This window comes from Mytilus galloprovincialis, chromosome 3, assembly GCF_965363235.1.
Source record: "Mytilus galloprovincialis chromosome 3, xbMytGall1.hap1.1, whole genome shotgun sequence".
NCBI classification, from domain to species: domain Eukaryota; kingdom Metazoa; phylum Mollusca; class Bivalvia; order Mytilida; family Mytilidae; genus Mytilus; species Mytilus galloprovincialis.
The window spans coordinates 44345545-44373102 of NC_134840.1; the positions used below are offsets into that span (position 1 = coordinate 44345545).

The following is a 27558-nucleotide window of genomic DNA, read 5'->3' on the forward strand; positions in this document are numbered from 1 at the left end:
TCCTTTATATATATGCATATGTAGATTGATCCTTCGAGGCCTATAAGTATTTTGTTTTATCTATAAATTTTATACCGACATTTTTAAATATGCTTCAAGTGGTTGTCTGTAGTTGCTTGTATGTTTTTATATGAATATACGTATCTACTACTTACATTCTAACGGCTTTGTATATGTTAATATCTTATGCTTTCAATGTGTGTGTGTGTGTTTTATAAATTACCTTAGCTGCATTTGACAAATCTTTCGGATGAGTGTTTTGAAGACAAAGCGCGCGGAAGGCGTACAAAGTTGTAATCCTGTTATCGATCACGAGTATATTGATATGTTTATGTTGCTAAACTTTACAAAAGAAGAAACTGGCGAAGTTGAAAAAAAGCTCATGTTCTATGGTAGTGTGTATATAATAACACGACTTTAAATACAGATTACTTTAATTAATTTCCAGTCGGACTTTGTATAAAATTCCAAAAGATGACAGAGTCAAAATACGAATATCCCCTTGCTTGGTTGAACTTTTGGCTATGCGCGATGTAATAGATGAAAAGCTTTGTCGGTCGGAATTTTGACTTTTAATTCAATGTCGTGCGTGTAGGGCGAGTGCCATGCTCTCTTTACATTTTAAAGAACTCTCGCAACAGAACTTTGTATGGATTTTGTTTTTGGGGGTCGCTGTCTCATTGAGGTATAACACACATATCCTTTACTCATAACATTATTTGTGAATGATCATAATAATTGGACTGTACGGGTTGTTTATAATCTGCATAATCATATGTATGGTCTGCCTATACACTATACATGATGTCAAATACGACATTAAACACCAATATTCTGCACCAAGCAAACTATTCTTGTGAATTTGACCTTATAGATATCCAAACAGTTACAACACAGTATCTGGTTATGACGTACATTGACACCATTATAAAAATGATAAGATGCTCAATGATTGCCAATTACACAATTATCAAAGACAAAATGACGTAGATGTTAACAACTATGTACAGGTCACCGTTAGGCCTTCGACAATGATCAAAACTAATACTGTTAAGATAGCTATGACAGACACCAAGTTTGATTATTTGGCTTGAAATGGTTTGTGACGGATGGACAATTGTTATTGAAGGGCTCCATATACTAGTATATATATAGGTGAATACAGGATTTTATATATATATACACATGTACTGGAATCAGTTAATAAACAAACTGAATGTACAGATTTATTTTATTTTTGTATTCAAAACACCATCAAATACATTTGTTTACAATTTATTTAATAGCAAATAGCAAAGTAAGAGAGTTGTTCATGGTTTAAAACGAGTTCATACTATGCTTGATAAAAAGATAATGATTGTCTTATTAAGAGATCTATGTTTAGAAACATTTACGATGTACAATGCTAGGACCGGATTCATCATACTCTTGCTTACTTATCCACATTTGTTGGAAAGTAGAAAGTGAGGCTAAAATAGATCCACCAATCCAGACAGAGTATTTCCTCTCTGGTGGGGCAATTATTTTGACTTTCATGGTCGGTGGACACAAAGCAGTGATTTCCTTCTGCATTCTGTCAGCTATTCCGGCAAACATGGTGGAACCTCCAGATAGTACTGTGTTGGCGTATAAATCTTTACGGATATCTACGTCACATTTCATTATACTGTTGTAGGTGGTTTCGTGTAAACCGGCTGATTCCATTCCCAAGAAAGATGGTTGGAACATGGCTTCTGGGCACCGGAAACGCTCATTTCCAATAGTAATGACTTGACCATCTGGTAACTCGTAGCTTTTTTCAAGTGATGATGATGTAGCTGCTGTCTGCATTTCTTGTTCAAAATCTAGAGCAACGTAACAAAGTTTTTCTTTTATATCACGGACAATTTCACGTTCTGCAGTTGTTGTGAAGGAATATCCTCTTTCTGTAAGAATTTTCATCAGGTAGTCTGTCAAATCTCTTCCAGCAAGATCCAATCTCAAGATAGCATGCGGCAAAGCATACCCTTCATAAATGGGTACTGTATGACTGACTCCGTCACCAGAGTCCATGACGATTCCTGTTGTTCTACCGGAAGCGTAAAGGGAGAGTACTGCTTGTATGGCTACGTACATAGCTGGAGAATTGAAGGTTTCGAACATGATCTGAGTCATCTTTTCTCTATTAGCTTTTGGATTAAGAGGTGCCTCTGTCAAAAGTACGGGGTGTTCTTCTGGGGCAACCCTGAGTTCGTTGTAGAATGTGTGATGCCATATTTTTTCCATGTCATCCCAGTTTGTAACAATTCCGTGTTCAATTGGGTATTTGAGTGTTAAAATTCCTCTTTTACTCTGTGCTTCATCACCAACGTAGCTGTCCTTTTGTCCCATACCAACCATGACACCCTGAAAACAAATTAAACATTTAAACATAAGAAACTAACTTTCGAATATCCTTCTCTATTGTTCTAAATACGGAAATAATATGAAAATATGTGAAATGTTGATTTTGTCCATGAAGCAACATTTTTCAAAGCATTTACAGATAGAGATAGTAAAGACTACATGGTACTTTTTAAATAAAAAATCAACTTTTTGTAATTAGAGGTTATTTAGGGCGTCATTTATTTTTTCGGTGTTACAAAGTATACCCTATTTGATCCATTGCCTCAAAATTATTAAGAGAGTTGAAGTGCGTGACACATTTTATTGTAGAATTTGATATGTTTCCGTTTAAATTTACCAGTTACTTCCTTATTAACTTATAAGTTAACTATGCAAACATTTTCTTCCTTTTTAAAATTGTTTTTCTTCCCTTTTAAAAATTGTTTTAATTTTTACCTTGTTAACCATAATTAGACAAATATAAAAATCAATTCACGGAAGTGTTTGTGTGGTTGTGCAGTTTTTGAGTTCTGAATATTTGCTTTATATATGTGCACAATTAAAAGTTGTATAACACCATTTGTGTTTTGAGCATTGTATTGTAAGCGTATTGAACATTGTAATGTTTTAGGCGGAAGTTTTGTTTTAATTTAAAATAAAGTCTCTCTTCTACTCATTTGATATAAAATATGTCCAAAATACAACAAAAGTCATCGTGCTAAAAGCTAAGACCTCGTTTACATAATAATTCGGAGAGTTTGAACACTTTGATTAAAGCATCAACGGTACATTTTGGGGATCTGTTGATCGACACTACATAATTTTGCCCTTGTTACAAAATTTCCCAACTATTATCTCAGATCAACAACTTTTAAGCTCATGTTGATGTATTGCACATTTAGATCTTGTCTTGCTATTTGAAATATTTGCAACTAGACGTTCATTCGAATTCTGATCACGATAATTTATGTGTAGAAAAAAATTTAAATATTGAGTTATCTTACCTGATGTCTTGGGCGTCCAACAATAGACGGGAACACTGCTCGTGGGGCATCATCTCCAGCAAAACCAGCTTTACACATTCCAGACCCATTGTCAACAACCAAAGCGGAGAGATCCTCGTCACACATCTTCGTAAGGCTGAAGTTCGATACTGACACACAGACTGTAGACGTTAAAGTGAAGTCAAGACCGGCAAGGACCAACTACTTATTGTATGCAGCAATCTCGTAACATTTATTACCAAATAAGGTATCAAATTAAACAGGATGTACGAAATGAAGTACTGAAAGATGTAAATGAGATGAGTCTGTATATTGTTTTTCCGACTGATATCCGTAGCAAAATATGACAGTTCAGTGAAAAACATGTTTCCGTCACGAAAGATTGTTTATAAGGTTTTCTGCCTAATCAGCCTGAGATAAAATGAACATAGGGGTGTTCTATATATACCAACAAGGAAACCGAAAGACAGTTTTATTGTAGCATACATTTGTAACTATGACAAAAAAACACAATATCTTTGTTTATACTACCTTATAGAGAAAATTTGGTTGTTATACTATATATGTATGCATAAAAACAAAAACGTGGTTTAAAATCGTCAACACCGACAACCATATATGGTTATCAACATAGAGAATATCGCCGTAAAAATAAAATCGTACAACATCAGTAGTGATTACTTATATTAAGTTTTTCTTTATTATTTATTAGTTGAATATTAAATTTTTTTATGTATGAACAAGTTGAACAACATGTTCATGAGTCTGTACGTGTGTTTGTAACTGACATTGTGGCTTTCATCTTATTAAGGACAGCTATTCAATTAAGATAGCCCGGTGATGATTGTGACCAATTGCAAGTTTAGTTAACTTTAGATCTTTATGGTTTCAGAGGAGATGATCTTTGTAAAGGTTAATGGACGACAGACGACACACGTCACAAGTGATGGCAAAAGCTAGAAAGCATAAAAACATGTCTGATTGATGACAATTTGTTCTCAAAACCTTTTATAAGACCAGACACGAGGGAAATAGTATACAAATTCAAAGTAGCTACGGTATATAGCCAGAAATTTCTTTATTTGACACTTAAAATACCCCCCCCCCTTTTCCCCGACATACAATGAATTCCTTCTGAACTTTCTGGATGCGAGTTCTTCTGAACCATTTTACAGGAGCGTGTCGTGAAAGTTCATAGACGAGACAACAAAAGTATAAGCGCTAGCGCATGGGATGTTTTTGGGAATGGATTGGAAATGGCTCGGGGGGCAACTTCAATTTTGTTTTTGGTAGGGGTGTTTGGCCCCCAGAAGCTCTGAGAAAAATTTCGAAAAATCGTGCATTCTGAAAATTTCACGGATAAAGCAAAAATCGTAATTCATTAATACAGGATCTGTCTGTCTGTTTTTGTCTTAATTTTATTGTGCTAAGACTATGGTTATGTTTTTATGACTAGATTTAAATATAGTGACAGATTGTACTGTAAGTACTAGTACTGCTTCAGTCGACACTAGGGACCATCTTGACCCTGTTTTACGGTATTATTGATTCTTTTATTGTTGAAGATCCTCCAGCAACTTTGACCATTGTCTTTTAGAATTTTTTCTATGCATTGACTCTGTGCGATTATGTTTCGTACACATTTACTCCATATTCCTTTATTTTCTGTTAGAGGGTCTGAACATGACTTAATGCAAGTTAAACCCTTCAATGGCAAAGGTCATATGGCAATACATTATTGTTTTTTTTTTCCCAAATTATTTGAATCCAGGAAATTGGTGACCTTACTTTAATTTAAACCATGTCAGCTTTCTAGTTTTATCTAAAAAAGCCAGTTTAGTATTCTTTGATATCAAGTTCAATTCTCCATGCAGAAACGACCATTTTTTTCTGTGTCTTGTAGCATCGTATATTCTTAAAATATTTTCTCACACAATGTCTGGACATCGGTGGGCATGGTACATTGCAAAACCACACGTTTACAAATGAAAATCATCACAAACCCGGGACAGTCACATAGAAGTACAAAACAATAGACCATCAACTCTGAAAACTAAAAGTAAAATAGAAACATGGATCACGAAAAACATGCAGGGGCGACACCAGAGAGTGAAGAAAACTTGCTTCTTGCTAGACACTTTCCATGAAAACAATTCGATATTAAGACAATCTTTTGTTTAAGTTTGTTTTTTTTTAAATTTCTAACATGAGGCATTTGCCTCATTTGCCTCAATTTAGTTACGGCCCTGCAGATGAATGTAGTATCACCCCAGAGAGTAACACTTTCACTGATTTTAACATGTTTAACATTAATTAAAAACTGTTGCATTGCCGTTCCCTCTTAAAGGATGCTGACACAATGGAATTTCTTTAAATAATTGTTATGTTTTATGTATAAACCTTTGAATGTTAATTAGGTGCAAATGTCAAAATGTTCGGATTTATTGCATCTATCACAGGCATCAGTGGAAATACCAAATCAGAATAAGATAAGATAAGATAAGAATTTTATTAATCTAATCAAAAACCCATAAAGGGCATCATTGTACAACACAATATGATTGGAAAAAGCAAAACAGAAAACTAATACCATACGATAACATTATGGACAGGATCAGAGCCTAACACAACATGTGTTTTATATAACTTTTATATTAAATGTTATAACAATAAACTATTATATTATTTCATATATTTTTTTTACATCTGGACCTTATTTCTAAACCTTTAATAATGTAATTTCCTAGGCACATGAGAGTTGGTAAATGCTCATTTGTGAACAGCCAGAAATATTTCTTATCATTAGGTAGTTCTTTAAAATTAGTACAAAAAGTGATAACTTTATCAAATAATAATTTCTTCTGTTCATTATATAATGGACAATTTACTGTAAAATGGGTCTCATCTTCAATAGAATTTGATCCATGTGATAAGCAGAGAATAAATAAGTTTAATTAGCTTGACAAATAACTGATGCATTTACGACTGTGATTTAACCGCATCAAAAATAAATAGGACAACTGATTAGTTTCAGATACTTATGATATAATCAAGCAATGATAATATCAACCTATATTCAGGGGCGGATCCAGCTATTTTAAAAAGATTGGGGGTCCCAACCTAGAGTAAAAGAGGGGGGTTCCAACTATATGCTCCCATTCAAATGCATTGCTTGTAAAAAAAAGGGGGTTTCCAACACCCCGGACTCCCCCCCCCCCCTCCCCCCCCCCCCCCCCCCGGATCCGCCAATGATATTGATATATTCAATCTGAATTTCTCACCCTTTTCATATATCCATAGAGCATAAAAATGTGACCTATTCCAGCGGCTCATCCCTACCACTATTTATATATAATAGTAAGTCCCCCCTAAGGAAATGGAGGAAGTACATCTATCAACCTTCTCACAAAAACAGTTTATATGTGCGTTTTAAGGAAAGTCTGAATGGGTATTCTTTATGAAACAGTTGTCATTTTTTCTAATTTTCATATTTATTGCCCAAAATTTTCTATTATTTCTTTTTTTTTCTCTTGCCCATACTGTCGTTGTCCAGTATTCTCTATTCTTTATATTTTAGCACAATAGTTGTATTGCCCCAAATTTCTCTTTTCCAGACCCTCATAAAGATAACAACACGATACGAGAAATACTGCAAGATTCTTTTTTAAATATTTACAGTGTGTATATTTTTATGTATTTAGCAGACACATATGTTCCCTTATGTGCCTCAACCTTTCTGACATGGTTTAACGATTTACAGATATTTGATATAGATGTATAAAATATTTGAAATATTATCTCATTTATGAAACAGTTTGGTCCTCCCAAAGATGTCGAGTTCTGTGATTGTGTTGGATAATGGTTCTGGATCATGCAAAGGTGGATTTGCAGGAGAAGACAAACCGTCTGCTATCATTCCAACTATCGTGGGTTACCCAAAAGATGAGGTATGTAAAGGGATTTATTATGTTGTCTTTTTATAACACATAAATAATAACATTGTTTATAGCCTTCGTAGCTGGCCTTGGTTCTATGCTGTCTATATAGACCTTTCGTTTTGAATATATAAGTTATCATACATAAAAGAGTTTTATTTAATGATCTTTTACGTCGATAGTATTCATACATTGGTATAATTGGTTTGTAATATTTAAGTTTTATTGTTGTTATTATATGTACATGCATACGTTTGATGCACGGAGACAATGTCAGGAAGATGTGGCTTGAATATCAAGGAATAAAATGAATTCTTAGCTTTCAATATTTTTTTACAAATATTCTTAAAAAAACATTAAATTATTCAGCCTTACACACCTTGTTGTTGAAGACAATTCTTGTAAAATGAATATTTGCATTCTTATCTACGTTTTGTAAAATGTTGCATTGCTGCGTTGCAGCAAATTTGACACTAAAACGTTAGATTTATATGATCTGAAAAACATTACATAAATTTACCGTACTACTAGATAGAATTTTGATATTTGTGAGAAATTACTTCCTGTTTATTTTCTTTAAACATTGCCAAAATTTATCAAAAACTGGATAGCCGGTATCAGTTTCGCATCCAATGAAAAAAAAAACATGTACGTCCGAACAGATTGAACGCAGGGGCGGATTTGGGGGGGGGGGGGGGGGGGCAGGGGGCCCGGGCTCCCCTTATTTGGAAAAAAATTGGTTGCTTATATAGGGAATCACTGAAGTGTGAATGGAGCGGGCCCCTCTTAGGTCAATTTCTGGATCCGCCACTGGAACGTTCTTTTTTTTATTAATAATATAATATCGTTTCGTGTGTATTTATAAAAATGTATTGATGCGGAAGTTTGCGATATGACATTTGAAAAAAATTATCAATAAACATGCAAGTATGACTACTTTAACGGTCAACGGGCGACAAATCAAATCTTAATTACAAGTATTTACTTTGTTCGTAGCTTTATTTTTGGAGTCTCATTCTCTACCGGTAATCTGTGCAGTATCGTAGCTTCGATTGACCCAACAGTACATTTGCCTGCACACAAAAAAATGACAGAAAAATATAAATGATCATAAATAGGAAACCAATAAGCCTGGAGAGTAACGATGAAGTCCTTTATGAAATACTTAGAGCGCGTCTCTCAAACGACCCCATTTCGATCGGACGTGACCAAGTACTAACGCATCCCGCAAAATAAACAAAATGAGTGTCCGGTTTGACATGTCTGGTCGACTCGGAAGATGTGTTCGGGTAGGTGACGGGTATTTTTTTTATGACTCTTAGCTCTTATATATTCACATCACATCAACACTTTACCGTTAATACACGTTTGCGTAAAATTTGTCACCAGGCGTTAAATACTCATACCCCATTCATCAATGAATCTTAATGTATATGTATCAAATTCCTATAATAATTATAAAAAGTACTTCTTACAATCAATCCACATACGAAATACTGTTGGTGTGACGATCATGTACATGTTCTGAAGTCACCGCAGGACATATGTCTTACCATTAGTATCCCTACTCGTAAGTAACAACTGGGATGTAAAATAAATTAAAGGTCACCTGAAAATAACAGGTGAGTGTGATCTCAACATTTACCCACAGGGACTCGATTAGCAGATTAAAATTTTAAATGTTTTCAAATCTTTTTTCGTATTTCCTGTCTTTTTGTATTACATTATTAACGTTTTCGTTGGCATCAATATTTCTTTGTTTTCTAGCAATGTGCATTTTGCTATGTGGATAGTAAACACATTGCTAGAAAAGTTTACAAATGTACTTTGCAATATGCAACAACATATCTACGGAAATTGTGTTACTATAATTATATTAAAACACAAATAATGATTTTTGTATTCATTTTAATTGTAGTCTGATAAGAAAGAAGCCTCATTTATTGGAGAGGATGCATTACATAAACGAGAAGGTTTATCATTGAAGTATCCAATCCATAGAGGAATAGTGGACGACTGGGATGACATGGAAAAAGTATGGGATTTCATGTTTACATCAGCACTGAAAGTTGATCCGAAGGAGAATACGTTTTTGGTGACTGGAAGTGCTGAAGATAATACGAAAAACAGAAATAAAATGTATGAAATTTTATTCGAAAAGTTTCAGGTTGCGGGCATGCAGATTGCAGTCGATGCTGTTCTCTCACTTTGGGCCTCTGGTAGAAAAACCGGCATTGTTTGTAGTTGTGGTGACTCACTTAGTCACGTTGTTCCAATCTATGAAGGGGTCTTGCTTTCGGAAGGGATGACAAGCTTAAATCTAGGGGGTCGAGATTTAGATAGCTGTCTAGCTCAACTTTTAACAGAGAAAGGATATTCTTTCATACCTACGGAAGAATACGCATCAGCCTTATTAAAAGATGTGCGAGAAAAACATTCATATGTGAGTTTGGATTTCGAAAAGGATATGACCTTGTCCGATTCGTCGCTTGAGCAAAACTATACTTTTTCCGATGGAAAGAAAATAGTCCTTGATAAAGAGCGCTTCAGGTGTACGGAGCCTTTATTTGAACCTGAGCTTATTGGTATAGAGACCCCTGGTTTACATGATTTAGTATACAGCTCCATAATGAAATGTGACATGGATGTGCGCAAAGACCTTTATCACAACGTGGTTCTAGCAGGAGGAGTCACATTGACACCTGGTTTTGGAGACAGACTCAAAAATGGCCTGGCATCGCTAGCTCCTCCGTCTATAAAGATTCAAATCTCTGCGCCTCCAGATCGTGCTTTCTCGGCGTGGGTTGGAGGGTCCATTCTTGCCGCGTCTGATGCATTTTCAAATCAGATATTGTCACTTCAACAATATAAAGAGAGTGGTTTAGATAATATTCCTTTGTTTTCTGGAATATTCTAAGAATTTTGGTTACGTCGGTAGAACTAAAATAATGAAGAACAGAAAAACGCATATACCTATGTACATCCAACCTATCATCTTTTGTGGTACGTTAATAGTGAAGTTAAAGTTAATATTTATAGGTAGTTGTGCATGTTGTTAACAATTAAACTATACCATATTTTCATATAACGTGGCTTCATCCGAAACTGCAGTTTGTGAACAATAGAATTTTAATATTTTTTTTCCTCAGTGTATATTTTATGTGTGTAAATATTTTTTTCTTTCTTTTTGTACACAGAACTCTTTAACATATAAAATAAATAGTTTTATACCTTTTACTTCCTTTAATATTTTGTTTTAGAACGCTGGCTGTTAATTGTTGTTTGTTAGGCAAATGTAATAGAAAAAAACAAAATAACTTCAATCAACGAGGATAATTGTTCTTTTTTCTATAACTAGTAGCATGTTTAGTCTTTACAGCTAGTTGTCTAATTATTGGTAATAATACAACATCCAATTATTTTAATATTTTAAGTTTGTGGATACGATTGCCTAGAGCTTAAAACCCATAGGTAAATATTACATTAGTCGGTATTTCTAATTTTGAACGGGCTATCCATTATCCTCGGATCCACAGACTCTCGTCTCAGAAAAGTGACTGTGCTCGGATCTCGAGACGAGCACACCGCCGACTTGGTTTTGATTTGAGAAAAATATAGCATCGTTATGATGATACTGCGCTAAGATAATACACCATATTCAGAAACGTGTTTGTTCTTTTGACGATTTGAGACATCTTACAGTACGTTGAACATTTCACTTTACTAATTACAAACTTCATCCAAAAGCTACTATTTTTAAAGTTGACTTTCATAATACAGGTTTGCAATATTTTGTTTTACAACGTTCTGTTTGTGATAATTATCTGAAAAATCGTCTATAGAAGCGTATGCCATATGATAAAATTCGGTTGTACAATTGAAAAACAATTTTGGTTTGTGATTCAGGAGGGAAGGTAACTTAGATGATTTAATTATATGATACATTGTATTAAAAATCGTAAATTTGCGCTCAAAGGTTCTGTGAATTAATAGAAAGTAACGAATTCATCATTCTATTAGAAAAAAAAGTAAGGTTCTAATGAATCACTAGCAAGTAACGAATTCATCATACCTATTATAACTAGAGGCTCTCAAGAGCCTGTGTCGCTCACCTTGGTCTTTGTGCATATTAAACAATGGACACAGATAAATTCATGACAAAATTGAGTTTTGGAGATGGTGATGTGTTTGTAGATCTTACTTTACTGAACATTTTTGTTGCTACAATTATCTCTATCTATAATGAACTTGGCCCAGTCATTACAGTAGAAAATATTTTCTAAAAAAAGGGCAATAACTCCTTAAGGGGTCAATTGACAATTTTGGTCATGTTGACTTACTTGTAGATCTTATTTTGCTGAACATTATTGCTGCTTACAGTTTGTCTCTATCTGTAATAATATTCAAGATAACAACCAAAAACTGCAAAATTTTATTCAAAATTACTAATTTGGGGGCAGCAACCCAACAAGAGGTTGTCTGATTTGTCTGAAAATTTCAGGGCAGATAGATCTTGACCTAATAATCATTTTAAACCATGTCAGATTTGCTCTAAATGCTTTGGTTTCAGAGTTATAAGCCAAAATCTACATTTTACCCCTATGTTCTATTTTTAGCCATGGTGGCCATCTTGGTTGGTTGACCGGGTCACGCCACACATTTTTGAACTAGATACCCCAATTATGATAGTGACCAAGTTTGGTTAAATTTGGCCTAGTAGTTTCAGAGGAGAAGATTTTTTTAAAAGAATACTAAATTTTTTGAAAAATGGTTAAAAATTGACAATAAAGGGCAATAGCTCCTTGAGGGGTCAAATGACAATTTTATTATAATGTTGACTTATTTGTAGATCTTACTTTGCTGAACATTATTGCTGTTTACAGTTTATCTCTATCTATAATAATATTCAAGATAATAACCAAAAACTGCAAAACTTTCCTTAAAATTACTAATTTGGTTGCAGCAACCCAACAACGGGTTGTCTGATTTGTCTGAAAATTTCAGGGCAGATAGATCTTGACCTAATAAACAATTTAACCCCCATGTCAGATTTGCTCTAAATGCTTTGGTTTCAGAGTTATAAGCCAAAATCTACATTTTACCCCTGGCCTATATTCTATTTTAGGCATGGCGGCCATCTTGGTTGGTTGGCCGGGTCACGCCTCACATTTTCTTAACTAGATACCCCAATGATGATTGTGGCCAAGTTTGGTTAAATTTGGCCCAGTAGTTTCAGAGGAGAAGATTTTTGTAAAAGTTAACGACGACGACGACGCCGGACGCCGGACGCAAAGTGATGAGAAAAGCTCACTTGGCCCTTCGGGCCAGATGAGCTAAAAATGTATTAGAAACAAATAAGTTATACTGAGGGAGCATCATTTTGCTTGCAGACATACAAACACGTCCCTTCATCTTTTTTGGTACAATAGACTCACAGGAGCTTTTGTATATAACCTGACAAAGCACACAATACTGACATGTATTTACCACACTGGCCACAATCTTTTACAATTCTGGCCAAGTATGAATCATGTCCTTTCACATACTATTTTTTTAATGGTCATGTCATGTTAGGACAATAACCCAAATAAGGAATCGATTTACACTTTCCTTCACTTTATTTACTTATATATCTTACTCTGTTGTTTATAATTTGTCTCTCTCTAATATAGTTTTCGAGATAATTGAAAGTCCGGTCTTAAGTTACAAATAGGATTAATAGCTGCCAATGAAAAATATCATGGTTTATGAGGTTTTCTTTCAGTTTTTCCAAATTAAAGCACAGTTTTTCACATATTTCTTTTATTTTCATTTTAATTCACATACATCATGTATTTAGTACTCAAGAAGGGAACAACAACACACCCTTGTCAAATATTGCTGAAAAAATACCTGTTTTTATAGAAATAGCAAGGTTGTAAATATTTTCAAACTTTGTATTTCCCAAACTGACATCTTAACATGCTTAAGGCGAGCTTTTATTGTTATTGTTTACACAGGAAGTATACATGCTGCTGACCTTAAGAGTCAGCGGAACTATTAGCATCCATATATCAGATATATATAAACACCAAATAATGCATCGTGTCTATTCAGTATATTTCTAATCGGCGCTTTTATTTCTAAGTTAGTATTCCCTAATGCATGTTATGTAACCCATGTATTTATTTTCCTGATAAGTTTGGAAACCACTGTTCCACTAGCTCAATCACACACTTGGGTATTAAATCCCTCCGATGATAAACACATTTACGTCTTCTAGGATCACTTCTAAGTGCATCTTTCTTTCGCAATAAGTATCTAGGGTCTTTCCAAACTCGCCTATGAAATAAATTAGTCCAAAAAAATTGATACATGTCTTTTCTCAAATATGCATCAAACGATGTGTTAGTGGTTCCGGAATAGGCATGTTAAGTGAGGAATAGAACCAACAGTATATGCAAGACTTACAGGAATCTAATGAATACATTGCACTGCTTTATTAGAGGAAATTGTTTCATACGAAGAAATTGGCTCTATAAACATTACGTTTGATACACGTCGTGAATGACGAGTAAATGTAAAAGACACTAGTGTTGTAGGCAATGAAAAAATCTCACAAAGATGTAAAATGTAAACATGCTACAAAGGTTCATGATATATAGTTTCACAGCGTCATAAAAAAAGTTGAAACCGTTCGTAAGTCGATCCCTAAATTCATTGATGGTCATCTATTTGTGAATCTTCTTGCTCACAATCGAAGATTCTATGAAAATTCGTTATACTCGAATCTATGAAAAAATGGACATTTGATAAATCTTATGGTTTAACCTGCAACCTTGTTAAATATATTTTATTTTAATTTCTCGAACTTTGGTAATATCATGAAATTTTATAAATGACATATTCCAGCGCCTCTTCACTATTATAACCTAGTCCCCCTAGAATTAAGTATCGGACTTTTGGTTTGTATGTTTACCCAGAGAGGTATTACATCTGTGGTTTACCTAACCCTGTGTCAGTTTCCTCGTCTAGATCTGAATCAGAAAAATTTGTTGCAAAATATTAAATCGAATTAGTAATAATTGTAGTTATACCCCTTTGACTAAGTAAATAGTATATAGGTTGTGATTATTATTATTTTGGTTCGTGTCTGCTTTGTGTTAATAAATTTACACTTGAAATGATAAATACAAATAAAAATAAGTGAATATAACAATTTATTCAAATGAAAATACAAAATTACCAGACCTTAAGATTAGTTTGAATCAACTACATATGTTACTACTGCAATAAACCAATGTTCACTATGGTCCAATAGATTTCCGGCGACTGGTAGATAGCTTTTCCTTCTTGTTCAAATGATGTAACAAGTCGTCGTCTGTTTTCATAGCCTGTCTGCTAAAATACAATGAGGTATTGCATAAAAAAAATATATATATTGTCCCTTCCAATAGAATACTTCAACAAGTATCTTTCTTCTCTTTCTCCGGTCGCATCGATCAGACAGACTTAGACGGGCGTGGGCCCGGGCACCCCTTTTGTGGGAACAATTCGATTGATTATTTAGGAAATCACTAAAGCGGGACCCTCTAATGGCAGTCCTCATGGGCCCAGCCCCTTATGACAAATTCTTCATCCCCTGTCTATTCCTTTGTGGCGATGAAGCAACTGCCTCGCTACATTATTTAAAGAAAAAATAATAGACAAGGACAAAGATGATAAAATATACGTCTATAGTAGAAAGTGGAGAAAAGGTTTTAAATATTCATTAATTTTGTTCTACCCACAAAAAGAGACATGTACTACAACATATGATAATATGATATACTAGCTAATAATACATATAGTCCTTGATATTTAATTTCAGACAATCAAAATTAATGGTCCATGCAACTTGTTTCATGAATATGTAAAAAGTACCTTGAATGATTTTTGTGCTATTCTCGATTGTCACATTTTGACTAAGTATGAATTCGCACGGTGGGTGATGCATGCATAAAAGGAAACTCCAACCTGTCGAAACACCTGCTTTTGCAGCCTTTGAATTTCATGCAAATCCTTCTTTTTTTGTTTGTTACTTTGATTTCTGTTTTTCCTTATCGATTTATGTGATTTGAACATCGGTACCTGACTGCTGTCGCCTATACTTATCGACCTTGGCCATATAAATTGACACAATAGACACATACATCTATAATCATTTCAAAGAAAAATATATATCAATCTAAAAAAAATACAATTACTCTCACACTTGAACAAAACCTTTTATCAAGGGTCTATACTGCAACAACATCACTACATACATATACAGCTACCTGGATACCAAAATTTGGTACATTTTTTGTATATATGTATACAGTTCTGTCCTTTGACGTCGAAAATGAACAGAGGGATAACCAGGCTAGGAATCTATAGCTGATGGTGATATTACACAGTGGTGGTGGCAACTGTATTAACATCCTCATGTATATACTAGTATGTACACTTTTGGGCCTTTCGTTGGATGCTGCATTAATTGCTTCTTTGCCAGCGACCCCTTGAAACAACCTTATTAGTGTTTGCTGGTGCATATGATATTCAGGAGGATCAAAATACGCCTTTGTATAGTACAGATTAAAATTATGTTGTCCCAGTCCACCAAGGATTTATTTGTACCTTGACGCGGAATATTAGCAGTTTCTGTGTTTATAGCAAAAACTCTATATTTTTTAGCTTTTGTATAAGACCAGACTAATGTATGGTATTATTTCTTTAGACATTTGGTGAATTGTACTGGCTCACGAGTCATTCTAAAGACAAGCAATTTCTTTGAAACTTAAAAATGAAACAAGGAATACCTTAACTGTATTTGAATACAATAACTGTACTTGAATACCTTAACTGTATTTGAATACAATAACTGTACTTGAATACCTTAACTGTATTTGGCAAAACTTCTCGGAATTGTGGGTCCTCACTGCGCTTCGTGTTTATATTGCCTTTTTAATTGTCTTTTGTTTGTTACGATGCTTTATTCCTAGATTTGTATTGAGAATCAATTTCTATTTAGATTTTATTTAAACAAGAAATACAAAATGTTTAGAATGTGAAGTCCATTTTACTCTTTTTTATACTATTTCGTCCATTTCCAAGTATATCAGGATTTATATAAATGATCATAAATGAATTACAACTGCAAAACTGACACACAATTGCAGACGGATTTAGATAAGTCTCTGTAATCTCACGGTAGGTATAGTGTCCTGCTAGGATCGTGGTTTTTCAAGTGATTTGATCGAGCTTTTTCGAGTGTGACCACTTTTTTTCGAGTGAATATGATCAAAAATGTAAACAAACAGACTTCTTTTCTAACAAGACGGCCGTGATATAAAAGCTTAACTTTGATATTTAAGGTTATACATTATATATTAGTATTTGAGATATAAAGATAGTATCATTCTGACATTGCTTTTCGTTAAAAAAGTTAAATTTAGCCTAAAAATGCTTTTATTCCAAAATACTAAATAAAGCCATTTTCTTACACATACCAATGCAAATGTCGACGAAAATGCATACATGGAATCTATATATCCGTAGATATACAGTCACTTTACAAAAACTATTAATGTTATTGGTTTGAGACAAAATTCAATTTTTCATGTCCGGGCTTTTTCGAGTGTGTCCTTTTTTTATCGGGTGATTATACACATTTCTTATAGCTAAAAATGTTATGTGTTTACGTTTAAGAACTATAAAATAAAGGCTCAAATTAAGTACTTTCAAGGCACATGGTTTATCAACACTTGCATTTTATAAACAAGTATCGTTCATTTATATATATATTCTTTTGCTCACATCTTATAAATTGCATGTACAGTATATACGTGATACCAACAATCTAATGTGAGTGTTCCGGACCATATAAGTATTTGGACCTTATGGGATAACTATTACTGAACAGCAAAATGTCAACTTGGAAGATAACTTCCAAAAAATGTGTTAATGAACTGTTACTGTTTACTTTTATAAATTGTTATTTGTCACATTGGCACTCATACCACATCTTCCTATAACTGTTAAACAAGAGTCCAACTGTTTTTCTAACTGACAAAAAAAGTCGATATGATTAAGAGTCTAATAATTGATACTAGAGACGGACAGAAAACAGATACACCCAGATTAAGACAATTAATTGAAAGACAATGAGTTTCAACTTGTAACTTGTGCTGTTTTGGGTAGCCTTTGTACTATAAAATTAATACATTTCATGTAACCGTCATTGTTATAGATAAGTTTATTGTAGTATTGAACCGTTATTATGTATACCTATATGGTCCCACTACTCATATGGTCCGGTTCGTTAATAACCATATGAGTATGTACTCATCTGATGCACAGTAGTTTTGAACTACTACTGTAGTTATTTTTGGGGCCCTTTATAGCTTGTTGTTCGGTATGAGCCAATGTCCCGTGTTGAAGGCCGTACATTGAGCTATAATGGTTTACTTTTATAAATTGTAATTTGGATGGAGAGTTGTCTCATTGGCACTCATACAACATCTTCCTTTATCTATTATATGGTCCGACCACACGCGTACAGTTTGACCATATGAGTATTCGTATATGATCGTGACCATACGCGTATGGTCCTAATACTCATATGGTCCGGAACGTAAGCATAGACAGTTCGAATTGAAACGTACATATAAACATATATTGTATAAGATTAGATATATGTTTGTTTTTAAAAGAGTATTTAACTTAGATATTTCATTAACTTTTTGTCTTGTATCTTGTATTATTTATTTTATTGTTTAAGAAATGGCAACCGAAAATGACTTAAATGCTACAACTGCGAGGAGGAATCTGATTATGCAGATGTAATAATTGATCATACAGCAACTAAATACCATGAAAACTTCCTTTCAATCAAAGAAAAGTGTCTAAAAAGTGGAAAATATTAATATTAATCAAAACATTACAATGCTGTTCCTGGTGTCGTTCGAAACACTGGACAATCTAGCTGGTGATAGCATATGCTATGCATATTTTGTATTTGTCTATCATAGCTTAAGTGTCATATTTAGGCTAATGAACTATTCATTTCATTGTTGATTTTATCTGAATTTTTGTTAAAGTTTTGTGTTCAATGGCAATAAAAATGGGGTGGATTAAGCGAGTGTGTTTTTTATGGTTTTTTTTTTTATAAATAGGTTTCTTTTATTAGTCTCCGGAGTTCACCACAAGAAATATTATTAACTGTAAAATAAAAAGTAGCATGAAATGAAGTTAAAATGAATATGAGTTCCCTGCATTATGTTCTAGATACCGTTTTGTTAAGGGTCGAGTAATTTCTAAATGAACACTGGAAAGAAGTTGTATAACGCTCTCCACACAAAAAATTTGCATTAAATTGAAAAAAGATTCACTTTGATATGTTTTTGATAACTTATTGGGAATATATGATATTGTCCTTCACTTAATTACAGTTATAAACTAAAAAAAGTCAGTTTTTAAAGTCTAGAATAACTTTTTTCTTATTCAAATTTTCTGTAAAAAAAAAAACCCGAACTATTTGTCTAAAAACCACAGTTGCTCTCGAAAAAACCCGGACAATAACAAACTGATTTTTTTTGGATTAAATACAAGGAAATTGTGCAATATTGATGATCAAAACATATATAGTATTCAATACAAGATGGGTAGTAATGTTAAAAACTGTTATAATTACAAAATATCCGAACTTATCGCATGTTTTATCACTCGAAAAAGCCAGAACTACACTCGAAAAAAATGGACCAAATCACTCGAAAAACCACGATCCTAGCCGGACACTATACCTACCGTGAATCTGTTGTATATAATAGTAATATGTGCAACTTTGAAAAACAAAAACTAGTTCTCATGCCGGTGTCTTCTGGTTACTAGTATATACAACTGCCTATGTAGATAACTTGTGCTATTGAATTACACAATGTATATAGTAATCATTCCAAGAACAAAGATTTAAACATACCATATGGTCTTCACTGCTTAGCACGCGGGATTCAGAGTAAGAGGAAGCAACTGGTCAGATCAAAATAAGAATAATGATTCGGTGTATATCTAGAGTGTCAAGCATTCAAGTATACTGTTACCTTGCGACCTAGTCTAGTACATACAAAATCTGGCTCTGATTATCATCGGGGTCTAGTACAAAGCAGGGTTCAAATGTATAGACATCACATTAATTAACATTTTCAATCCCGATATGATGTAATATGTGCCACTGAACAATAACAGTAATCCATCATCACCATCATGTTTAATACTGAACTTGTGATAAATGTTACAAGGAAGACTGGTTGTGCAACCCTCACCCAAGGGTCCTGGGAAGGATTGACATGTTTTTCATGAGATAACCATATTGAAGATGATCGATTATTGTCGTGCTGTGTCACAAGTGACGTATCGATGGATTTTCAATAAAAATAACAAATTGTAAAATAAATACTTACAGTTGCTGCGTAGATGCAATAACCGTTTTAAACAGTATAAAACATGTTTTAATATCGGAAAGTGTTGTGACAATAAAATGTTAAGGATTAAATTTTATAATGACTTACACAGTTACAACTCCATTATAATTCTGAATGTGTACAAAACGTTTCGAAAAATTGTAATTTTTAGTATTCATATAACAAAAACACAATTGTTTAAATGGATGTGTCGTAATTAAAAGAAATCATTCTTTGTAATTTTCTCTTAATAAACAATTAACCCCTTACACAAATTATAATGCAAACTTTTTTTTTTGGTGTGCTATAAAATTTTACGCGATTCGATTGATCAATATGAGTTACAATAGTCCATTTTCCAATTGTAATGACTTTGTTTCCAAGTTTAGATTATTTGACATGTCCATACACACTTCGTGTATGGAAAGAGCATGTTTCATGTTTTGACAGTCTGAATTAGCGAAAACTTTATGAATTTTCATTTTGCAACAACCTTTCTTGCAATCCTATTTTGACCATAAACGTGTAAACTATGGTTTTATCAAGCACACTACACCGTACTCATACAACTTTCTTTATGAAGACAGGGATACAGTTTGTCCTATACGGGAGTTATTTCCCCATGCAAAAATAATAAAATCAGAAACAGTCAAAAATAGCAAATAGACTTTTGTTCCGCCTGAATATATTTTTTCTGTGTGTGTAGAATTGACCAGAAGCTTTTTATACGACCGCAAAAAATTTAATTTTTCGTCGCATATTGCTATCACGTTGGCGTCGTCGTCGTCTTGCGTCGTCGTCGTCCGAATACTTTTAGTTTTCGCACTCTAACTTTAGTAAAAGTGAATAGAAATCGATGAAATTTTGAAACAAGGTTTATGACCACAAAAGGAAGGTTGGGATTGATTTTGGGAGTTTTGGTCCCAACATTTTAGGAATTAGGGGCCAAAAAGGGCCCAAATAAGCATTTTCTTGGTTTTTGCACTATAACTTTAGTTTAAGTGAATAGAAATCTATGAAATTTTGACACAAGGTTTATGACCACAAAAGGAAGGTTAGGATTGATTTTGGGAGTTTTGGTTCCAACAGTTTAGGAATTAGGGGCCAAAAAAGGGCCAAAATAAGCATTATTCTTGGTTTTCACACAATAACTTTAGTATAAGTAAATAGAAATCAGTGAAATTTAAACACAAGGTTTATGACCACAAAAGGAAGGTTGGGATTGATTTTGGGAGTTGAGGTGCCAACAGTTTAGGAATTAGGGGCCAAAAAGGGGCCCAAATAAGCATTATTCTTGGTTTTCGCACCATAACTTAAGTATAAGTAAATAGAAATCTATGAAATTTCACCACAAGGTTTATGACCATAAAAGGAAAGTTGGGTTTGATTTTGGGAGTTTTGGTCCCAACAGTTTAGGAATAAGGGGCCCAAAGGGTCCAAAATTGAACTTTGTTTGATTTCATCAAAAATTGAATAATTGGGGTTCTTTGATATGCTAAATCTAACTGTGTATGTAGATTCTTAATATTTGGTCCCGTTTTCAAATTGGTCTACATTAAGGTCCAAAGGGTCCAAAATTAAACTTAGTTTGATTTCATCAAAAATTGAATAATTGGGGTTCTTTGATATGTTGAATCTAAAAATGTACTTAGATTTTTGATTATTGGCCCAGTTTTCAAGTTGGTCCAAATCGGGGTCCAAAATTAAACTTAGTTTGATTTCATCAAAAATTGAATAATTGGGGTTCTTTGATATGCCAAATCTAACTGTGTATGTAGAATCTTAATTTTTGGTCCCGTTTTCAAATTGGTCTACATTAAAGTCCAAAGGGTCCAAAATTAAACTAAATTTGATTTTAACAAAAATTGAATTCTTGGGCTTTTTTGATATGCTGAATCTAAACATGTACTTAGATTTTTGTTTATAGGCCCAGTTTTCAAGTTGGTTCAAATCAGGATCCAAAATTATTATATTAAGTATTGTGCAATAGCAAGAAATTTTCAATTGCACAGTATTCAGCAATAGCAAGAAATCTTCAATTGCACAGTATTGTGCAATAGCAAGAAATTTTCAATTGCTCAGTATTGCGCAATAGCAAGAAATCTTCAAATGCACAGTATTGTGCAATAGCAAATATTTTCAATTGCACAGTATTGCGCAATAGCAAGAAATATCTAATTGCACAATATTGTGCAATAGCAAGAAATTTTCAATTGATTGGAGTTATCTTTCTTTGTCCAGAATAGTAGTTGAGTCAACTTAAATCATTGTTTTATACAATATACAATGTATATTCACTTTTACTACCAACTGATAAATTAAAACAATCTTTACCATTCAGTGATAACAAGCACTTTTTGTTACATTTTAATATTTTATGATGCATTTAAATGAGTAGTTATTGTTGCAAACTCCATTAGAAATTTGAATTGAGATCAGTTTTGGAAAAAGGGAAAGGGGGATGTGAAAAAAAATGGGGGGGGGGGGTTAAATTTTTCTCATTTCAGATTTCATAAATAAAAAGAAAATTTCTTCAAACATTTTTTTGAGAGGATATATATTCAACAGCATAGTGAATTGCTCAAAGGCAAAAAAAAAAATTTAAGTTCATTAGACCACATTCATTCTGTGTCAGAAACCTATGCTGTGTCAACTATTTAATCACAATCCAAATTTAGAGCTGAATCCAGCTTGAATGTTGTGTCCATACTTGCCCCAACCGTTCAGGGTTCAACCTCTGCGGTCGTATAAAGCTGCGCCCTGCGGAGCATCTGGTCTGCGTATGTTGATATGACCAAGGAGCTTATATACGTTTTTAAGAATATTATGCTGATGTAACCTCCTTCGTGCATATGCTAGACGGGAATGTAAAGTGCAACACTGAAGTCAAATATTTATTTTATATAAAATGATCAAATTATACTCGTTGGTGAATTTGAGACATTTTCTTATAAATGATTACTAGTTGTACTTGGTTTATTTTGTTTTAGTTTTGTTTTGATTAATCTAATTTTGTCCTTTTTTTTGTATGTTTTTGTTTTTTTTTTTGTTTTGTGTATTATAATTTGATGGTTTCTTGATTGACATTTTTTATGTTTGGTGCCTATACATAAGCGAAGTTAACCTTGACTATAGTGTTATATAATTGTCACATGTTAGTTGAATATTTTTTTATCGTGAATATTTATGAATAAATTTTGCAGAAAACGTTAGGTCTTCTGTGATTTAAATAAGTTTTTCTCGGTAAATTTCTAAACATTATCACCCAGTCAGAAAGAAATTCACACACTACAATGCATACATCTCAGCTACAAGCAAACTTTGAACATCAGAATTATACCTGTTCAGAATTGTATGCAGAAAACCACAAATCAGTTAATGGAGTTGCTGCTTTTATTATTTTGAAGCAAATGATGATTGTAAACATTTATTTTATTATAAAGTGCACCTATGTTTATCATGATTATATATATTTTTAATGTTCTTTTATACTTTTCAAACTTAAAACATAAAAAACATACATGCAAGCTGACATAAAACATAGAAAAATACAACTATGGCCTTACTGTGTTATGAAACTTGTGTCTGATTCATTTGTCATTATAAACAATAAAATATATACAAACTAAACCATGTCAGTGTTAGCTAACAAGAATTGTTGTTATTCCTCTCTTTTCCAGCTTATGTAATTCGACTTTAATGTTTTATATAATGAGAATATTCACGTGTTATTTTAATTCTTTATTCTATTAAAAAAATATTAACTTGTTAATGTGATAGACTAGTATGCACCAGTTTACAATTTAAATCTATTGTAACTCGCTTACTTTCGAAAAGCAAAAACGAAATCATAAATCTATATTTGAATGTATTCACGTATTAATTATAACTTTTCATGAGAAAACAAACCAATTAGCCACATAACTGAGCCACACAATAGTGTTCAAAAACTAAAAAGTATGAACCGTACATGTCACCTTACAGAGGACTCCACACAGTCTATAAACAGTGAATACTTATAAAATGTGCGGAATTACATGGGATTCAATAATTTCATTGGTTTTCTAATGTTACTATTATATTTATTTTGCTATTTGATTTATAAAAACATAGCATTTTCAATATCCCATGGGACAGGGCAAAATCCCATAGGATCGACCATTACCATGGGATTTTGGTTAAAATGGATTTTACTGATTGCTAAAGGTTTCCAGTGTCATCAGTTGCTAACCTCCTACATCCTTTGGTCTCTGATACATAGTTGTCAAATCAGCAAATACATCTTCTTATTCTAATACTATATAACAATCAATTAATTTATTCTTCTTTATAGCATTTGGGTATTTTCCCAATATATATATATATATATATATATATACAACTCGTCTAAACATCAATCCACATATATATAACATATTCCATTATTCACAAAAATTTGCAATATATTATACAAAACGCAGACAACAGAGACAATATTTCTTTAAGCTTTTGAAGTTTTGACAGAGTTCAACTTGTGTTTTATTACAATGAAAAAATACCTTGAAATCTTCGGACATATTGGAAATTATAACATTGATACAAAAAATTATATTGTTTTATCCTTTTTTTTTTGTGTTGTTGGCTTGCTGTCTCATTTTTATATACAGTTATACATACATCAATAATCTTCTTCTTTATTAAAAGTAAAAATGGGATATTTTCTATTTTGATAATCTCAAAACATTATAATATTTTGTAAAGGGCTGTTTATTTTTGGAATGACCGTCTGCATTTATCATAAGTTAGGCTGCATAAGAAGATCCGGGGCACCTTCCCCTCGATCCGCCTATGAGTTTGTCTGCCGGTTAGAAAGAAGAAAAAAACAGAAATTCAAATCAATATCAATTTTGTGTTTGGTGCATGCCAAAGTTTGAAAAGTTGTAAGCTTTATAACCAGGCTGAAGCTAGCGGACAATAAAGCAAGCGAACAATAAGTGCTTTATATCTATAATAATGCTATCGTCCGAGTCGCCTATCATTAAGTCGATTCCATGAGTCTCTTGATAATAAATGTCGAATCCCGTATCACAGGCACGTCTTGCGTGTTATATTAATGTATACAGAATTTTTTTTTTTTAAACAAGTGCCTGTGTCCCGAATTCATGGGTGAGTTTAGGCGTACGCGTGTTGCGATCCAAATCAATGCAAACAAGTATTTAATCTCCATGCATATGTCTGCAACATGGTGATGTTCTAGAAAAAAAATATCTGAATGTAATTTCAAATTTTGTTTTTGTGATTCGTATCTTTTACCAAGCACTGTCAAATATGCTTGACTTGGCTTCTTAAGTCATGTAAAATGTGGCTGTTGTGGTAACAAAAGTGATGAATAAAATAATTTTGGGTCAAACGTAGGTGTAGGGTAGGTGTATATTGATGTCATCCAAACTACACCATGCATGCAAAACAATTTCGGTAATTTGTGATATGTGTTAGTCTATATATATATTTTATTCAAAATCACTGTACCTCAAAAGGTTTTAACAGGTAAATCGGATATATGTTCGAAAAGATAGTTCAAACATTATATTCTAATTTAGAAAAAAACACATCTCTAATACAATAAAGAGGAGGTTAATTAACCTAAAAGGGGGGGGGGGTTTCTGTTGGAGTCGGAAATCTTTTCCGCGCGCTTTGAGTGCAAACATTTGTTTTTAGTTTTTCGACGTTCAAATTATTTTTTTTTCAAAATTAAACACTATAAGGTATGCATTAGCTTCAAAGCCTTGACTACACTTCTTTTTTCAACAAATTGGGGATTAGAATTTCTTTTTTGAACCATACCATGCAAAGTTATTGATTGTTCCCTTATGACAACTGTGTATGTGCTTTATACGGTTCAATCATGAAGGGATTTTACAAAATCCCTAGTCATGGTACAGTGATTTTATAAAATACCTTCTAATTTCAGAAATTTTTCATAATTACTTAAAACTGCTGGTGATTTTCCAAAAATAGCTTAAATAAATAAAAATAATAAGTAATATAAAAGGATATCGAACTATGATTTATTATGCATGTTAAGGATCTATTTTCAAATATTTTCAAATTCTATATTCAAAACGAGTGCAAAACTCAATCAAATCAATTTGTTTCAAAGTTCAGTATTGTGCAGCAAAGTGGTGTCTTTATATGCTATTGAACTACGGTATACAACTTTGAGAACAACAAGAAAAAGATGTCATACAAGGTACATTATAACAGAAATATATATACATGTAACGTATATAATATGTTAATTATGTAAGTTTGCGTGTTTTATGAAGTTACTAATTCATCATACATGTAGCATATACTGCCATTAACATTATAATAATAAATCAATTAAACACTTAAAAAGAAATAAATAATGAAAACATTAATTAGTATACAGTTCAGTGGCCTGGAATAAATACTTTTGGTTTCATAACGATAAAAAATAATATTTATTGTTCTAGTTAAGCGATCTCGTTTGGCAGACCAACATGCCTGTGTCCTGATAGAAATGACACGGGCCAGTCAGTTATTGTAAATAGGCCATTAACTGTTTGTTTATATACTTATACATTTATATGAACATAATTATATATGTGTGAAATAAGGTAATCCTAAAATGGGTTAATTAAAAATGAAAAGTTTAAATATATAAATCCACATTTAAGTGCGAATCAAAAACAAGACTTGACACGCAAGATAAATATCGTTTGCATGTCGCGCTAACAAGAGACATTACAAACAAACACTGTAGACTATATTCAAATCACTGAAATCGTTATGAATCCATGAACCACGCAAATATGATATCGACGAACGATGCAACTCTTGTACGACAGAAAACCGTATTTCACTTATATAATAATATAGCATAAATAATGCCCCTATGTGAAAACAAGTTGCTTTCTTTAAAAAAAGAAAAGCAATACATGAACCTAAGACCGCTGACTGCCGGGTCACCAAAAGATTGTTGCTGAATTTGTGTTTGCTTTTGAATTGAAATAATTGACTGTGAAAAGAAGAAGCCAGTTGAAAGCATATATTTACAGCTTCTATTTGAATAGCTATTTTAAAGTTCGACTATTATATTTATCACTTGGGAATGCACATATATTTTTTTTCGATTATAACCCTTTGGCAATCCTACTAACCAGATGACTTATGCAAATTGCACAAACCTATCGCAATATTTTATGCACTCAGTTTGCTTTATAATCTGGAATTCAGGATGCATTTATTTTATCTATCATATCCGACTCGTATTTGAAGCTGTCTTTACTCATGTTAGATGTTGTATGCGGTGAAACCTGTGGCATGCAATTGATTATGACCTCTTATGAAGAGACTTATTTTGGTCTCATAAAACATCTCAAACTTTAAGGATTTCCTGATTTTACTTAAATCAATTCAAACATTCTACAGGGAAACTTAGTTTTGCCGAAGAATTTCTTAATTCAGAAGTTTATAAACCTGTGCACACTTTAAAAAAATATATATATAAAAAGGTATAAAATTGAGAATGGAAATGGGGAATGTGCCAAAGAGACAACAACCCGACCATAGAAAAAAAACAACAGCAGAAGGTCACCAACAGGTCTTCAATGTAGCGAGAAATTCCCGTACCCGGAGGCGTCCTTCAGCTGGCCCCTAAACAAATATATACTAGTTCAGTGATAATGAACGCCATACTAATTTCCAAATTGTACACAAGAAACTAAAATTAAAATAATACAAGACTAACAAAGGCCAGAGGCTCCTGACTTGGGACAGGCGCAAAAATGCGGC

At 33.0% G+C, this 27558-nt stretch overlaps 2 protein-coding genes across 2 annotated transcripts; one reads left to right on the forward strand and one right to left on the reverse strand.

Annotated features, from left to right (window-relative positions):
* Positions 1-1213: 1213 nt before the first annotated feature.
* LOC143068054 (actin, cytoplasmic-like) lies at positions 1214-3589 on the reverse strand. Its single transcript, XM_076241796.1, has 2 exons — positions 3369-3589; positions 1214-2385 (listed from the first exon to the last, which is right to left on the reverse strand). Exons 1-2 carry the CDS (start codon positions 3492-3494, stop codon positions 1381-1383), a joined length of 1131 nt encoding a protein of 376 aa, XP_076097911.1. The 5' UTR covers positions 3495-3589; the 3' UTR covers positions 1214-1380.
* A 3499-nt stretch (positions 3590-7088) lies between these two features.
* Positions 7089-10540, forward strand: LOC143068055 (actin, non-muscle 6.2-like). The gene is made up of 2 exons (XM_076241797.1): positions 7089-7315; positions 9222-10540. The coding sequence occupies exons 1-2, from the start codon at positions 7199-7201 to the stop codon at positions 10218-10220; spliced, it is 1116 nt and encodes a 371-aa protein (XP_076097912.1). The 5' UTR covers positions 7089-7198; the 3' UTR covers positions 10221-10540.
* Positions 10541-27558: the final 17018 nt, after the last annotated feature.

What these genes read in the sequence shown, in the direction of transcription:
- LOC143068054 (XM_076241796.1), bottom strand. Translation starts at nt 3,494, where the DNA reads ATGTGTGACGAGGATCTCTCCGCTTTGGTTGTTGACAATGGGTCTGGA. An exon ending in TTGGACGCCCAAGACATCAG is followed by an intron (nt 2,386 to 3,368) that starts GTAAGATAACTC and finishes ATTTGTTTTCAG; the next exon opens with GGTGTCATGGTTGGTATGGG.
- LOC143068055 (XM_076241797.1), top strand. Translation starts at nt 7,199, where the DNA reads ATGTCGAGTTCTGTGATTGTGTTGGATAATGGTTCTGGATCATGCAAA. An exon ending in TGGGTTACCCAAAAGATGAG is followed by an intron (nt 7,316 to 9,221) that starts GTATGTAAAGGG and finishes TTTTAATTGTAG; the next exon opens with TCTGATAAGAAAGAAGCCTC.